Source organism: Prorops nasuta, unplaced genomic scaffold, assembly GCF_024137725.1.
Source record: "Prorops nasuta isolate Cenicafe-Biocafe unplaced genomic scaffold, Cenicafe_Pnas_1.2 PNAS00010, whole genome shotgun sequence".
NCBI lineage: Eukaryota > Metazoa > Arthropoda > Insecta > Hymenoptera > Bethylidae > Prorops > Prorops nasuta.
The window spans coordinates 5287819-5303463 of NW_027116807.1; the positions used below are offsets into that span (position 1 = coordinate 5287819).

Sequence of the window (15645 nt, forward strand, 5' to 3'; positions counted from 1 at the left end):
CAACTTTTAGCGACGAGTGGTGTTTTAAATATTCTTTTAAGTAGAGTTATTTTGAGAAACATGTACATTAAACGTTAAGTAAAGGTATTTACTGCACCCGGCGGATAAATATGTATTCTAAAATGCATTAATCTATACAAAAAGACTGTAGCTTTGGCCCAGTGATTTTCCTTCCGAACAGACTCTATTTGCCATGAGATTGTTAATTTCCCATTTGTTTCATTCCATTTACTGGCTTTTAGTGGTTCAATAGATATTATCAATTGTGCCATATATTTAAAATTATTAATCAAAAAATTTGATGAATTTTTCAAGGATTCGCTTGGATACGAATGAATCATAACGTATAGTTGATGACTTTTTTCATCCAATGATGATCTAATATACTTAAAATATATCAAAGCTTCACCCTGATTTAATCCTAAATCTAGAAGATGAGAAAGATCATCTATTATAACTACAACTGATTTATTAAACTGCTCAGCCTTTCTATAATTTTCCTGAAATTCTGCTGACAATTTTTGCACAACTTGAGAAATATTGCTTTTGTCTGCAGTTGAAAACAATGTGGGTTTTGTGGAAAAAAAGTCTTCTGCCTTGCCACAAAGATCTTCTATTTCATCCATCAGCATACCCACATGATCCATGACAACTACTTGCTTATTTTCAACCAAGGAACGAAGATTGAATCCAACCCTCATTCCAATGTTATGGTAGTGCTCAAATGTATTGTGAAAAAGCACAAGCAGGACAGCTTGTTTATTTTTTATGGCATTGGATAAAATTGTTGTAAGCATAAATGCTCCATTGACACCATGATGCTCTTCTATTAAAGTTAATTTTTGGTCCATGTTCACTTTATCAATACCAATAGTACTGACCAATGACCCTAGTGTACTTGCCATCATGATTTCTAAAACAATTCAGAATGTGTAAATAACAATGACTCTTATCAGTTACAGTTATAAAGTTTTAATAGTTGTAAGCAGCCATTTAAAGTATCCACTCAGCTAAACTAATAATTGGACTTTATCAAGCAACATAAAATAAGGATATTGTTACATTACTATTACCATACCTATTGGTATATATAGATTTTATAAACGTGATCTCTCCAGAGACCATTTTGATTATTTAAAGGGTATAGAATGCTATATATATAAACTTTCAAAAGGCAAGTTGGCAAGTCCCACACTATCTGAGCAAGGGATGCCACTTGGCATCGCTTGCGCAGTTGAACATGAGTTTTTCCCAGCCATTTCAATCCAAAAAAAAAAAAAGAATGCTATATATAAAAGAAACAGATGCCATTGTTTCTAAAACTCTCCCATTTTATTATATGAATAGGTTAATAAAATATTTTAATCTCAAATTTAATTTGTAAGTTTCGTGTAGGTTCAAAATGAGTACTACTTCACTATGAAAGTAAAAGTAAATATAAATATTGCAATAATTCTAACCAATATAGGAATGGAAATAAGAAATGTATCAGTATCGGGATAATTTCTCGTATTTAAAATATCAGGTTTTACGGATAAAAAACTAAGCTCTACTCACCGCGTTAAAAAACTTCAATTTAAATCATATAAACGTTTGAGACAATAATGGACTAGCTAATATAGAAATGCTAGCACGTGCTTGTGCTAACAGTTATAAGCGCTCAGACATGATTGACTACCAATGCCTATCATAAGAATAATGCGTAAAAATGAAAATAAAAGTTAAAGAGATACTAGATTAAGCTTGGCTTTTTAGTGCTTTATGACCATAACTGACAAAGATCCATACGTCTGTATATTTTCGTAGTATTTTGTGTTATTTGTGATTACTCCATGGTATACAATGGTATATATAGGTTAGTTGCTAGGTTAGAATTACTCCGGTCCGGTTACTCCATACAGTAGCGTACAGTACTTCATTAACTCACACACCCACATTACCAATCAAAGTACCAAACCAATTCCAATCCAATTTCCAATTGGTTCAATTGATTCCGCGCATGTGCAGCTTGCCTGGAAAAAGACAAATAAATGAAGGGGAGGTAAATAGGAATTGCACACACCAGTTGCTATCTTATATATGTATAGTCTGGAAGCTGGCATTTAAAGCACATGGGGCACATGCGCACCATGCTTAGCTCGTGTGGGTTAGATGTGAATTTGTATTGGAGCAATGTGTAAAAATGGAAAATCCTATAAAGCTGTGAAGATATACAGACAGAGCGTAGGTATTGTAGGTAAAGCTGCACGTGGCTGTCAGCTGACATGCGTGCACCAGTTTTCGGTTCTGTGTTGACCACTAAAAATTTCTTTATTGCCCTCCCCAGTCCTCAATAGTACTCAAGCTCAGATTCAAGTCAAGTTAACTCAGCACATTTGGTCAGTGTCCATAAGTTCCTACAACGTTGCTACCAGCAACGTCGAGAAACCGACTCGTAAGTTTAATCTGTTTTACCCTTTAAAATGTCACAGGTCAATCATCAATTACCATATTAGTATAACATAAATTGACGGTGATTGATAAGCAGCACCCGAATGATTAAAAGGATACAGAAATCCAATAATTACAACTTTTCTTTCATTTGTTCCTAAATCATTTCATATTTACCTATGCACATTTAGCAGTTAAAACTACTGTAATCTATTGTAAATCTGAAATAATTTGATCTGTCTTTTCATAGAGCAATCTTAATACTTGCTTTTTTTCTTGTGTCAATTTTTTTTATCAATATTACGCGTATCTAATGCGATTTTTTTAATTTTTAAAATCTCTCTCGACTTTATCTACAAAAATTCTAGATGCACACATTTAAACTGTAGTACTTTATTTCTATTTTATGAACTAAAAAGAGTATATTTATGTGTTGTATATTTTATCATACCAGCTTTTGATTTATGAAACCCTGATAAAAATTTTCGCATTCGAATTGAACTTACTCGTTTTTTGTATGAATCGGAGACAAGGTCATTTATTTTAACACAAATTTATAATTTTAATTTCAAGGGCTCCCTATTTCTTCTAAGTATACAACTGTGACGAAAATTTAACGTTTTTATTAGTATACAAATATTTTCCTTACAATAAGGAATTTATTGTTTATGATTCATTAACTAAATTTTTCCCTCTGTGATAACTGGTTGCTATTAACAAGTAATGATAATTTATTTATTATTTTTTATCAATGAATGGTTAAAATCTACACATTTTTATTTTGAGATTTTATAACTTTGGCATTTTTTTCCAGGTTTTTCATCCCTTTCCTTTCCTTAAAACTAAGATGATTTTTTTTTGTTCTTGTAATTTATTGAAATAACCCCTTTGCATATATTCCAATATACAGGTAAAAGACTATATTCTTATCATTGATTCATTCATTATCAGGTAAAAATTGTTTAATACTCATGGTTCTTTCAGATGTTTACTATGTTATTATCTTGAATTAAAGATATTTAATTGTAGACGAGTAGAAAAAATGAGTGACAAAAGTAAAAAACTATCACGATGGTATTTTGGAGGACTTGCATCAGCTGGAGCTGCATGTATCACCCATCCATTAGATTTACTAAAGGTTTTGCATGTTTCATTTAAAACATTGTATATAACAAAATACTTTATGAGTATGGAAATATAATAAAGTGTGAAAATCTGAGTTTCTGGAATGATAATACTCTGAACTGTTATGTAATATGTTGTATAATAAGCATGACACTACAATAATTTAAATGCGCCTGTCAATACATTCACTGATTTTCATTGAATGTGTAATGCCATTTTAATTTTTAGGTCCATTTACAAACTCAGCAGGAAGGTAAATTATCTGTAGCAAGATCAGCAGTTAATATAATTAAGAAACAGGGCATTTTAGCTTTATACAATGGGCTTAGTGCCTCTCTACTGAGGCAGCTTACTTATTCCACTATTAGGTTTGGAGTATACGAAGTAAATACAACAATAATTTAATTGTTACATTTTTAATATACAATTTTCAAAGTATCAAATATTATTATAATATTATACTTGTCAGGTAGGTAAACAATCCATGGAAACACCTGACCACCCATTATCATTTACTAAAAAATTACTATTGGCTGGTTTTGCTGGTGCAGCAGGTGGTGTGTTTGGTACACCTGGGGATTTGATAAATGTTCGCATGCAAAATGATATAAAATTGGCACCAGAATTAAGAAGAAAGTAACAAATTTTTCAAAATTTATTTTTTCATATATTAATCTTTTACAATGTTTCATACCTAATATTTTTTATTATTGTAGCTATGCAAATGCTTTTGATGGCATAATAAAAGTTATTAAAAAAGAAGGAGTCCTCCAACTGTTTAATGGATGTAGTACTGCAACAGGAAGGGCAATATTAATGACTATGGGACAATTAAGCTTCTATGATCAGATTAAAATGACCTTGTTAAACTCTGGCTATTTCAAGGATAACCCTACGACCCATGTTATTTCTAGCATGACTGCTGTAAGTTATTTAAATTTTTTTCTAAATATTGATAATGATTAAGCTCCATATTTTAGGGTGCTATAGCAACAACTTTTACTCAACCATTAGATGTTTTAAAAACTCGTGCTATGAATGCCAAACCTGGTGAATTTAAGGTAAATAAAACATCTTCAATGACCTTTCTGTTATTTAAAATTTATATATGCTTTGCAGAATCTGCTAGAAATTTGTATGCACACTGCCAAGCTTGGACCTCTTGCTTTCTTTAAGGTAATACAATTAATTGCAATAGATATTTAATGCAATTTTTAAATTATAAACTAATAAATCAATAATATTTTTAGGGCTATGTACCTGCTTTTGTTAGACTTGGTCCACATACAATTTTAACATTTGTATTCCTTGAGCAACTCAGAAGTAATTTTGGTTTCTATCCTATACCTACTAAAGATTGAAAAAAATTGAGCTAGCAGTAGCAATATGTCAAGACTTCTCCGTTTTCGTTTCATATACTTGTTACTTAATATGTATATAAGTGGGGCAAATAGCAAATCATACAAAAATTTTGCATAGTCCGTCTAACTGTATGAAATCAATCGCACTAAAAAATGCACAATTGTACAATGCATAAATTTAAATATGCAACCCAGATATATATTCCATACAAGACATTCCTTGAAATGATTGATTTGTATGCTGGCATATACTTAAACCTTCCAATAGATTTGAGGGTTTTTCTTTATACTATCTTAATTTGAGCTGTGCTCATTTGATAAATGAACTCCTTTTTTATGAAAACATGTGCATTTATACAATATATGGCATTGCCCATGAAATATCCAGTACAATAATGAAAAAGTACACTAATTGATATAAGACAATACTATATTTTTAATTATGGAATACATATGTATAAATGGAAGAAATCTATTATATGCAATAAGGGTATTACGAATGACCTTACTGCTATATTTTGCCAATATATTAAGATTGATCTAGATAGTATATTTTTAATATATGTAAGAAACTGTTGTATCAGAGCCCGTTACGTTTATATTTGTGATTTTTTAAATTAATTTTATGTAAATACGCTTTGTATAATCTTGTTACACTGGAATTAAGGGTGCAAACAAATTTACCTATAAAATGAACGTCAATAATGAGATGTGTAAGAAATATTATAAAATATTTTAAATAATTGTATTAAAAAGTTGAAAAGTAAATATATATTTAAATTACCTGTTAAGCATGTTACCTTTTTAATAAATAACTATCTTTAGTTAAAGCTTATTAGTATAATAGATACAAGAAAATAACTTAAACAAAAGATTCGGTTTTTCCAATGACAATCTTTTATTTAGTAAACTAATCTCGATTATACAGTAATAATAGAATGTATCAAAAGATGATTAAATCTTGAAATAGACTATCGTGACTCCGATTATGTCACTAGACGGTCACAACGTAGATTTGAAATAAATTTTGTTAATTAACCTAGTACTTATAATTACTACTATTATGCACAAAATAAGATATTAATGTACAAGTAGGACTCATTGTTTAAAGATATTTTAATTCTCACTGTGATTATTGTAATAAGATTATATATCAGGCTAGGTGAGAGTGCGACATTAGTTAATTCTTTCAAATGTAAAAAAACACTTGCAATCAATACTACCTACAGATTACTTCTGGTATATAATACAAAGAGTTTGCACTAGCATTGTGATTCTAATTAAAAGACATTTTCATATTATTTACACGTTTTCGCATATTACAAACGTTTCAAAGTGATTCCTAAATAGACTATCAAACCTTGAATCATTTTTAATATTAAAATTAAATTTTCTATTCCTTTTTTATTATTCCAACAGAAGAGTAAGTATGAGGTATGAATGACTAAATAACTCGAATGCTGGATTTTTACACTTCATTCAAATGACTTTGGTGCAATGCACAAGATTGTAAAATGATTTCCATAAAAATATTGTGATAAAGAACAAAGGATTACTTCCGTGCTACGCATTCTGCTCTGATTCTGGTAAATCTAAAATTTCTCCAACAAACTGTTCAATATTTGTTTGTTTCTCAGCATGTTCTTTAATAAAACTATGCTCTAACAGTTGACTGTAATTAGGCCGTAATTTGTAATCCTTTGATAAACTGCAATAATTAATTCATTTTTGGTCATTATTTCAAATTTTATACGTACATAAAATATATATCAAGTTTTACCATTTATTTATAAAATCTTCAAAATTCTGTGAAAATTTGTTTTCTGGTAATTTGGGAGCTTCATCTTTTACAACTTGTTTTAATTGTTCAAACGGAGTCCCCCAAGATTCATATGGAAATTTTCCAGTAGCTAATTCAACAAGAGATATTCCTAATGACCACACATCTGATCTAATATCATAGTGTGAAGGATTTCCTGAGGGATCTATCCTTTCTGGCTAAAGAGTTAAAACATTTGCTTACAGGAGAGTACTAAAGGTAAATTTAATAAAGTAAAAAATATTAAATACATACTGCCATATATGGTTTGCAGCCAGCATCTATCGTTTTAGCTACAGAATCCACAAGGTAACCCGAAATACCAAAATCACAGATTTTCACTTCTCCCTTTCGATTAATCAAAATATTACTAGGCTTCACATCTCTGTGTATTACTCTCAATTTTGAATACAAGTAATGTAGTGCATGTACCACCTGATAAAATTTATTATATTTGCCACATTAAGATTTATATTTATATTAATAGTTCTTAACCTTCTATTGCTTACCGCTAAAGCTATCTTTCCTAAAATGTCTTCAGGTATTGCCCTGTTATTTTCATACACCTTTACATAGAATTTATCAAGACTTGTATCCATTACTTCCATACATATCCAAACATCCCCTTCCCTAAATAGTGCTCCATAAAATTGCACAGTGTAAGGACAATCAGAACTACGCATAGAAATATCTAAATCCATGAGCAATCTTTTTTGCTCTTGTGTATTAACCGTAGCAGTAATTCTCTAAAAAAATAAAGATTATAAAAAATAGCTCAATAGTTAAAGCAATTATCTTTTAAATGTGTGTGAATTACTTTAACTGCCATTATAGTATCACTTTGTTTATGCTTCATTTTTTCAACAATTCCATAGGCCCCTCTACCTAAAGTACATAGAGTTTCTAAATCATCAGCTTCCACAACAAATGTTTTCTCATCAATTGTAATTGTGGTTCGTTTGTCTAAATTTCTTGGAGGTGCCCTAAAAAAAGCAAAAGTAATTTGAAAAACATATTCAACCGTTCATAAAATTTTATTATGACTCAGATCAATCTCATGCTATTTACACTGGAACATGGACTTCTTCTGAAACCTTGAGTTTCAAATCTCTTTTCCCTTTGCGAGAAGCCATGGTATTGATCTTTCATCAATTGAGACTTAATTTATAATCCTTTAAGACCTCATGCAGCATGTATATAATAAAACCGGTGAGCCGGAATCTAAAAGGGTAAACCAAATTATGTGTACACTAACTTGTTGTCAATTTACCGATAATTATAGGGTATTTCGGAGCACACATCTAAGTTTTCATTAAAAAAAAAAATAAAGAAAAATTTGATAATAAAGCTTCATTACCTGACTTAAGTTAGAATATTAACTGTGTTATTTAAATAACATCACTCTACTTCTAAGTAGAAACAGACTTCCGAATGCTACTGAGTACTGACCATATATGAAGTTTTCCGCTAACTCAAACTTTGAGCTGAAGTTGGTACGAGAAGGGGCAAATGCGTGCGAGAACTCTACAGTTGAGAAATTTGAAAATAATGTAATAAATTAATTAAATAATATTCAACAGCAAAAAGCAGCTTAATTATTTAGAAAATATAAGTGGAATATACCTTTAGAATTTCTCGTTAACTCCTTGGATACGTAGATTCTTATATTATTTTGCTAAAAATAAGTAGAACGATTTCGGCCTGCTTTAAAAAACAACAAATTTGCCCGCGAATTTTCAAACCTATTCGATATATTTATATATTCGATTATCGATGCAGAGCGCTAACTCCAAAAACGGTCTAATTGAATTTTTTGTAGATATTTTAAAAATAATGAATAGATTTATTTTTCCACAATAAATATATGTTATTTGTAATATAAATTTTCATGAGAAAATCTGATAAATGTATGATAGAGATGACCTTTAGCTATGTCTAATTGTTGCATATAGTTGTTGTAGGTTATGATAATCAATAATCTCTTTTGTGACTAAATTCATTGCGCCAAGTTAGTTTATCTCTAAAGTTACTAATAATTTTAGGTGGTTCATATTATTATTTATCAATACTTTGTAAAATAATTCTACTTCACTTTACGGGTTCAAAGAGTACAAAGTAAGAATATTGAAAACAAAAATAAAGTAGAATTATCTGAAACAAAGAAAGACGATAACCGTAAAGCTTAAATGATCTATAATCTAGTTTATTTCTTGTCTTGACATTGATCAGCTGATGGACTCTCCGAATTTCATTGTTGTGAATCTCTGCGAGTTTGTTGACAATTAACATTCAAATGACATGTAATTATAAACATAAATTAAAAAAGAAAATTATATTATCTTTTGTTAATTGGTACATAAGCCACATTAGAGAGGAGAAATATTAATAATAATGATTACATTATAACTTGCATTATATTCATATTATAAATGAAATAAAGTGGTGCCAAAAAATATTTAAAAAATATATTTAGCTATAGAAACAGCAGAAATTAATTTTCAATAATGTGGGAAAATGAATTCAATGGTGTTATTCTGCCTACAATATCAAGCATGATTATTATTGCTATTACTTTTAATTTTTTTAAATACTTATTAAGTGGCTCCCATATACATATTAGAGATGTAACAAAAGAACATAACTGGAAATCTATTAGACAATTGTCAAAAGTATATTTAATATCATTATCAAAAATCTATACATATTTTTCAGTTCATTATTATAATATTTGTATAATTTTTTAGGCTTATTATTGTAGCATATGTGAAGCATTATTATTAAATGGAAATGGCTTATTATGTGACTCTTGTGGTGTGTGTGCTGATCATGGATGTGTAAAAGTTGCTGATAAAAAGCTTAAATGTAAAGTAATTTCTTATAGTGGAGATCAGCCTATGAAGCATCATTGGGTCAAAGGTATAATCCTTCTTCTTTATTTTCTTTTGTATGTATATTAATCTTATTAATTAAATTAAAAAAAAAAAAAGGAAATTTACCAATTATTGCAATGTGTGAGATTTGTGATGAGGAGTGTGATGCAGAACCAGGCATTATAGATTGGTGGTGCTGTTGGTGTCAACGATGTGTTCATGACACTTGTAAAGCTAATTTATATGAGGTAATAATAAATTTTCATAATTTATTTTGATGTTTACATTAAACTTTTACCCTATACAGATCTGTGATTTTGGAAAATATAAGACAATGATAATTCCTCCTGTAAGTCTAGAAGTGGTAAACAGACGCAGTACAATGAGGCATAGGCTGCAACTTCGTTCAGTGGTGCCTCCAAATTGGCCAAATTGGCACCCATTGATAGTAGTAGGTAAGTTAACAAATGAAAAAGATAAACTTATAATGATTTATGAAACATGCTAATACTTTTATTCATCTTCTAGGAAACAGAAAATCTGGAAATAATGACGGAGCTGAAATATTATCTTTATTCAGAAGATTAATTAATCCAGCACAGGTTGTTGATTTAGCAGATAGAGATCCAGTGGCTGCATTAGAATGGTGTCGTTTGCTGGGAGATGTTCCTTGTACTGTTTTGGTAGCTGGAGGAGATGGAACTATTGCTTGGCTTTTAAATGCTGTTTATAAATTAAATTTGAAGGTATTTTTTTCTTTTAATGAAATAATCAAAGCCAATTTTAAATAAATGGTCTTTCATTTCTAGCCAGTTCCTTCTGTAGCTATACTTCCCCTAGGAACAGGAAATGATTTATCAAGAGTTCTTGGGTGGGGGAAGATGCATGATTCAAATTTGAATCCTGAAGAAATTTTACATAAGATACTAATGGCAAAAAAAGTCAATTTGGATAGGTCAGATACACCTTTCAAATTCGTATAAATTTATAATCATTCAATATGAGTTACGAATGTTTTTCATATTAGATGGATGGTTTCGATAAAACCGTGTACTGGACTCGGGCTTAGAGGATTAAAAAAAACATTTTTTATGTATAACTACATAAGTGTAGGAGTGGATGCTCAGGTTACTCTGAGTTTCCATCGTACACGAGAAAGCCGTTTTTATCTTTTTAGTCATCGTATATTTAATAAGGTATAATTAAAAATTGTTGTATATAAATTATTTTAAGCATTACAATTTCTTTAAATTTTTAGTTACTGTATTTATGTTTTGGTACTCAACAAGTCGTTGAGAGAGAGTGTAAAGATCTCGAAAAGAATCTTGAATTGTACTTAGATGATAAAAGAGCAGAGTTGCCATCTATTGAAAGTATTGTTATACTTAACATTCCATCGTGGGCAGCAGGTGTAAATTTGTGGAATATGGGATTGGAAGGTACAACAAGATTACCATAAGAATTATAGCTAATCGTTTATTTATAAGTATATCAATGTTATTTATATTTTAGGGAACGAGGACGTAGGAGTACAAAGTATCGAAGATGGGAAATTGGAAGTTGCGGCTTTATACTCGTCTTTTCATATGGCCCAGTTACAAATTGGCCTGTCGCAACCTCATAGAATAGGACAAGCCAAAACTGTGAAGGTATAAATATTACTGTATGAAATTTGCTATAATTATTTAGAATAAAAATAAACCATAACAAATATTACAGATAAAATTATTAAAATCGAGCGCAATACAAGTGGATGGAGAACCCTGGTATCAAAATCCATGTGAATTAACTATTTCGTATTGCAACCAAGCAACAATGCTGATGAGCACAGATTATTAAGGGGCTAGGCCGCTCTAGAGGCGACCAAAATAAGCATACTTTATTATTTTTTTTTCAACAGAATTATGTAATAAATCAATGTTTTAAAATAAGATTTTGATTTTACAACTAATAGCGCATAAAAAACAGTTTTTTTAACGTCATAAATGCTACAATGGCATCTGTACAATATTTTCCTATTGATGCCTTTTTTCTGAATAATTTGCAGATATCACCCATTAAAATTGATGGTTAAAATCATAAAAACTTACCAGCTACCTTATTGGTACCAACAGACTGCCAAAACATATTGCCATAAAGAACGGAAGGATTCAACCCGTTGATATGGTTATTCCTGAAATCCAACGCGAGCTGGGAAAATTTCTTCGTCGAAAGTAAGAAAATGTCAAACTGCAGTCTTCTATCATGTATGTTCTTGATTCTCAAGGTGAATTCGTCATCCTCGATACGCAAGAACGCGTCAGCGAAAATGACCTCAAGGTTAATTCCGGTTATCGTCAGCTCCTCAGCTGTTTGGCGAACGCATTCTCTATTTGATTCTTCAGTTACTGTTTGATCACCTGAATTTCCACTTACCCCTCAGGGATATTCCAGTGAACAAATAACGTAGATGGAAATCATCAAGCTCCTGCCAAATTTGGGTCTTCAAATTCTTCAAGTACCTTAAAGACCTTGAACAATTCTTGCTTACCAGCCTCGTTTTATTCATTCCTCAAGTTGAACTTCTCCAATCTTGAGTGGCACAAAAAAAACCTCCCTTGTTAATCTCTGAAAAGAAATCATTCAGTTTAGTAATATTATTACCTATAAGAAATCTTATAAACTAATTTTTCTATTTTTTCCAAATTTTATACGGATTTACCTCAATTGAATTTCCTGAAACGTTCAGTTCCCTTAGCAGCTTCAGTCGAATATCCAGCATGGACGCTAATGAATTATTGACAAGTAGAAGACTTTTTAGATCCTCGAGATACTGGAATTTTCTTTCATTGCAACTGTATATATAATTAGTGGACAGATCTAGGACGTTGAGTTTTGCCAGTTGGAATTGTGATATCGACTTTAGACCACAATTAACCACAGACAATTGTTTGAGATTTGACAGGTAGTGGAAGAGCTTCTTGAAGTTCACCTGGAGAATGTTGTTGGATACGATCAGATTAATCAGTTTGCCGAAAAACGCGAAAGAATTATCTAGCAATATTGACATACGGTTTCTTACTGGTTTCAAGACCACCAATTGTGAAGCTGGAGAAACATAGAGTCTAAATGGTTGATGAAGTTGTCGTCGTCCACGTTGACGTTCCTCAAGGTATCGTCAAACCTAGGAAGGAATGTGATAGTACCACAGTAAAATTGCTGCTACCAAAGTCCAATATTTCCAATCTGGTACCCTCGAATACTTTACGAGATATAATTCTCAGTCTGTTACCAAATAAATTCAATATCCTTAAGTTTTTGAGGCTTCTAAATTTTTCTGTTGGCAATTGGGTGATCCAGTTGTTCCCAAGGTCAAGTGTTTGAAAAGACCCTAGTTCATGAAACGACTGCTTTCGAAGATGCTCTATCTTATTATCTCTGAGGACCAAGGACTCCAAATGGAGTAAACTAAAGGTCCCTGAACAAAAAACACACTATTATAGTTTCTTCAGTATTTAGACTATAGAACTCATAAAAGGATTTTGTTATATTACAGTAGAAAATAAGTTTGTATCACGATTTGAGGCAGATATACATTGGTTTGGAATATTTGAATTGAATGAAATTTGATAGCACAATGAATAAAGAGGATTGTTAAACGTCCATTGGTAGATCTCGAATGATGCGAGCACAATTGTAAGTCAAATCCAATTTTTAATCAGTAGAGGCCTGTGGGGGCTATATTAACTTGCCTGGCTTAAGACTGCTGATACAAATATTCTTAATCTAAAGATTCTTTAGATCCTGAGTGCCACTGAAAGTGTCTGCTGGCTATTGTGTGATGTTATTGATGCCAAAGTCAAACCTAGTGAGGGTACTCATAGTAGCACAGCACCAGGCTCGACGATAGTTATGGAATTGTAGGAGGCATTGAATACGAAATGTGGTCCACCTATCTCAGTCACTATATCCAGGTCCAGCACACTCAACCTGTTGAACTCCAGCCAGAAGAACCTTTGATTCTGTAGACATGCCATAGAATCTTATTCCAGTTTTACAATCTAATTATAAGTCAGGATGTGATTACTATAGTTTTAGAAAATATATTATGGATTCCTATTCAAGAATCTTGACCCCTGTTTCCAGTTAGATCCTGAGATCTCAATTCTGTAAAGTTGTGAAACGTCTCATCTGGTAATGGCTCCACAAAACTGTATTCTAGCTTCACATCTTTAACCCATAGATGGGCATTCAAAACTAACTCCTTTCTGGTAGAAAATGCAATGTGCTGGATTCTAAATTGATGTAACAAAGTTGCTGGAAGGAATAGAAGACTGTGATCTCAATAGTTTAGAAATTGTTGTTATCTAGAACCAACCAGAGTAGATTCTTCATTGGTCTCAATGCTCTCTGGGGAAATATATCTATGGTGAAGGTAAAACTTAGTTCCAGGATATCCAAGTTCTTCTTAATATCCAGGAAATAATCATCATTCAGCTTTATCAGGTGATTGAAGGATAAACTCAATTCTTTCAGTTTACCTACAATTTATGTTCTCCAATGAGTCCATCACATTATTAAAATTGAAAAATCTGCTGATAATACTGATTAAAGTGATTATTGAACAAATCATTGTATTTAAATTAATATAGTAATCTTAATGCAAATCTTTGGTACTTTTTCTAATGATCAGAGGTAATTAATAATTACCTACTCATTGATTTCCTTGACAGGACGCAGGACCAACCTCTCAAGTGGAAGACATTCTCCAAAATGTACGATAGTTGGCAACCCTAAATTCTTCTTGATTTTCTTGGCACCACTATTTCTTCTTCTTCAATTTCTTCGTCGCTTTCATCATCGCTCAAGAAATAATCTTCCAATACAACTTTGAAAACTAAAGCTGCCACAATAGCTCCCGCAATGGGGCCAGCCCAATAAATCTAATGACAATAAATTTTTAATAGAATTGTCTGCCAGAAATCTTCAATGTTGCATTTACCCAATGATGGTGCCAATTCATGCTTAGAACTGCAGGGCCAAAACTTCTGGCTGGGTTAAAAGAGGCCCCAGTGAATTTTCCAAAGGCACAAGTGCCAAAAATAAATACCAATCCAATGGCAAATGGAGCAAATCTGTGTATTGTGTTCTGTACTTCCATTATTGTAAGGATAATCATCGTCAGTACAAAAGCTGTGTGAGAAAAAATATGTTAGACATAAATTCAACAAACTACAAAGATCACCTCTTACTCCCAAGTAATTCAATGACCAAAGCTTGGGTGAAATGAATGTTACGCGCAGGAAGGGTCAGGCCCAGTGTGTAGTTTCTATTAAAAAATTCACTCTGTGATTGGAAAGGGGACACAGAATAGAGTATTAAACTTCCACAAGAACAACCAAGCATCTGTGCTGCTATATAAAATATTCCTCGATACAATTTTATCTGTGAATTATCATTTACAACCACATAGAAATATTGTCACAGAAAAAATGATCAATTATCGCTTATTTTTATAGAATTACTTTATTGAGGATCATCAAGGCCAATGTGACAGCAGGATTGAATCTAGCTCCTGATACATTGTAAAACATTAGGGTGCAAATGGTATAAATTATCCCGAATGTGATACCAATTGATAAATCACTAGTTTCTTCTGCCTGTATTGGACTCGAACTTTGTATGTGCATTTGGCTGGCGCATCCAAAAAAATTTATTGCCACACAGCCAATAAATTCGCAAAGTAGTGCAAATACTAGCATTAAATCTATTTCACCTCGTCCTGCATAATCCATGGAATCTGTGTATATATTTTCTTGTGGCTCTACACGTCGAGACATTTTTCAAAATATTTTAGAAAAATTGCTAATATCAGGGGTGACTTGACAATTTTCATTGTTTTTCGGTTACCCTGGTTACCCTAGTTACCTCGGTTACCCAGCGTTAGCAGCATCCTCACTGTAGTCGCTGTAATTCATAGCATATGAGATATGGAAACTAAAGTGTGTACGTATGTCTTCATATGTATTGAACAGGCTCTGGTGTGAAATATTTCTAAGCC

At 31.7% G+C, this 15645-nt stretch overlaps 5 protein-coding genes and 1 pseudogene across 9 annotated transcripts; 2 read left to right on the top strand and 4 right to left on the bottom strand.

The window, feature by feature from the left end:
• Positions 1-55: 55 nt before the first annotated feature.
• Positions 56-2262, bottom strand: Elp6 (Elongator complex protein 6). 3 transcript variants are annotated; one of them, XM_066732802.1, is made up of 4 exons: positions 2129-2262; positions 1789-2012; positions 1558-1684; positions 56-913 (listed from the first exon to the last, which is right to left on the bottom strand). In XM_066732802.1, the coding sequence occupies exon 4, from the start codon at positions 906-908 to the stop codon at positions 75-77; it is 834 nt and encodes a 277-aa protein (XP_066588899.1). In that variant the 5' UTR covers positions 909-913; positions 1558-1684; positions 1789-2012; positions 2129-2262; the 3' UTR covers positions 56-74. The 3 variants fall into 3 exon arrangements, with proteins under 3 accessions (XP_066588899.1, XP_066588900.1, XP_066588901.1); XM_066732803.1 differs by lacking the exon at positions 1558-1684; XM_066732804.1 differs by lacking the exons at positions 1558-1684; positions 1789-2012; positions 2129-2262 and adding an exon at positions 1079-1136.
• On the top strand, positions 2103-5687 carry Dic1 (Dicarboxylate carrier 1). Of its 2 annotated transcripts, XM_066732801.1 has the most exons (10): positions 2103-2223; positions 2327-2434; positions 3245-3340; positions 3415-3568; positions 3784-3939; positions 4025-4191; positions 4272-4479; positions 4536-4616; positions 4675-4731; positions 4806-5687. In XM_066732801.1, exons 4-10 carry the CDS (start codon positions 3473-3475, stop codon positions 4914-4916), a joined length of 876 nt encoding a protein of 291 aa, XP_066588898.1. In that variant the 5' UTR covers positions 2103-2223; positions 2327-2434; positions 3245-3340; positions 3415-3472; the 3' UTR covers positions 4917-5687. The 2 variants fall into 2 exon arrangements, with proteins under 2 accessions (XP_066588898.1, XP_066588897.1); XM_066732800.1 differs by lacking the exon at positions 2103-2223 and having other exon boundaries at positions 2246-2434.
• Positions 5688-5790: 103 nt separating this feature from the next.
• Positions 5791-8398, bottom strand: lic (dual specificity mitogen-activated protein kinase kinase lic). Its single transcript, XM_066732796.1, has 8 exons — positions 8359-8398; positions 8093-8259; positions 7804-7956; positions 7553-7718; positions 7245-7481; positions 6991-7170; positions 6697-6914; positions 5791-6624 (listed from the first exon to the last, which is right to left on the bottom strand). Exons 3-8 carry the CDS (start codon positions 7866-7868, stop codon positions 6480-6482), a joined length of 1011 nt encoding a protein of 336 aa, XP_066588893.1. The 5' UTR covers positions 7869-7956; positions 8093-8259; positions 8359-8398; the 3' UTR covers positions 5791-6479.
• A 378-nt stretch (positions 8399-8776) lies between these two features.
• Dgkepsilon (diacylglycerol kinase epsilon) lies at positions 8777-11592 on the top strand. Of its 2 annotated transcripts, none has more exons than XM_066732794.1 (10): positions 8777-9404; positions 9480-9651; positions 9723-9853; positions 9913-10060; positions 10134-10351; positions 10415-10560; positions 10633-10801; positions 10864-11044; positions 11118-11254; positions 11325-11592. In XM_066732794.1, the coding sequence occupies exons 1-10, from the start codon at positions 9240-9242 to the stop codon at positions 11442-11444; spliced, it is 1587 nt and encodes a 528-aa protein (XP_066588891.1). In that variant the 5' UTR covers positions 8777-9239; the 3' UTR covers positions 11445-11592. The 2 variants fall into 2 exon arrangements, with proteins under 2 accessions (XP_066588891.1, XP_066588892.1); XM_066732795.1 differs by having other exon boundaries at positions 9777-9853.
• An 89-nt stretch (positions 11593-11681) lies between these two features.
• On the bottom strand, positions 11682-14217 carry LOC136777113 (insulin-like growth factor-binding protein complex acid labile subunit; annotated as a pseudogene).
• Positions 14002-15424, bottom strand: LOC136777114 (aquaporin AQPAn.G-like). The gene is made up of 5 exons (XM_066733185.1): positions 15110-15424; positions 14837-15029; positions 14587-14777; positions 14295-14527; positions 14002-14125 (listed from the first exon to the last, which is right to left on the bottom strand). The coding sequence occupies exons 1-4, from the start codon at positions 15422-15424 to the stop codon at positions 14378-14380; spliced, it is 849 nt and encodes a 282-aa protein (XP_066589282.1). The 3' UTR covers positions 14002-14125; positions 14295-14377.
• Between the last annotated feature and the right edge of the window lie 221 nt (positions 15425-15645).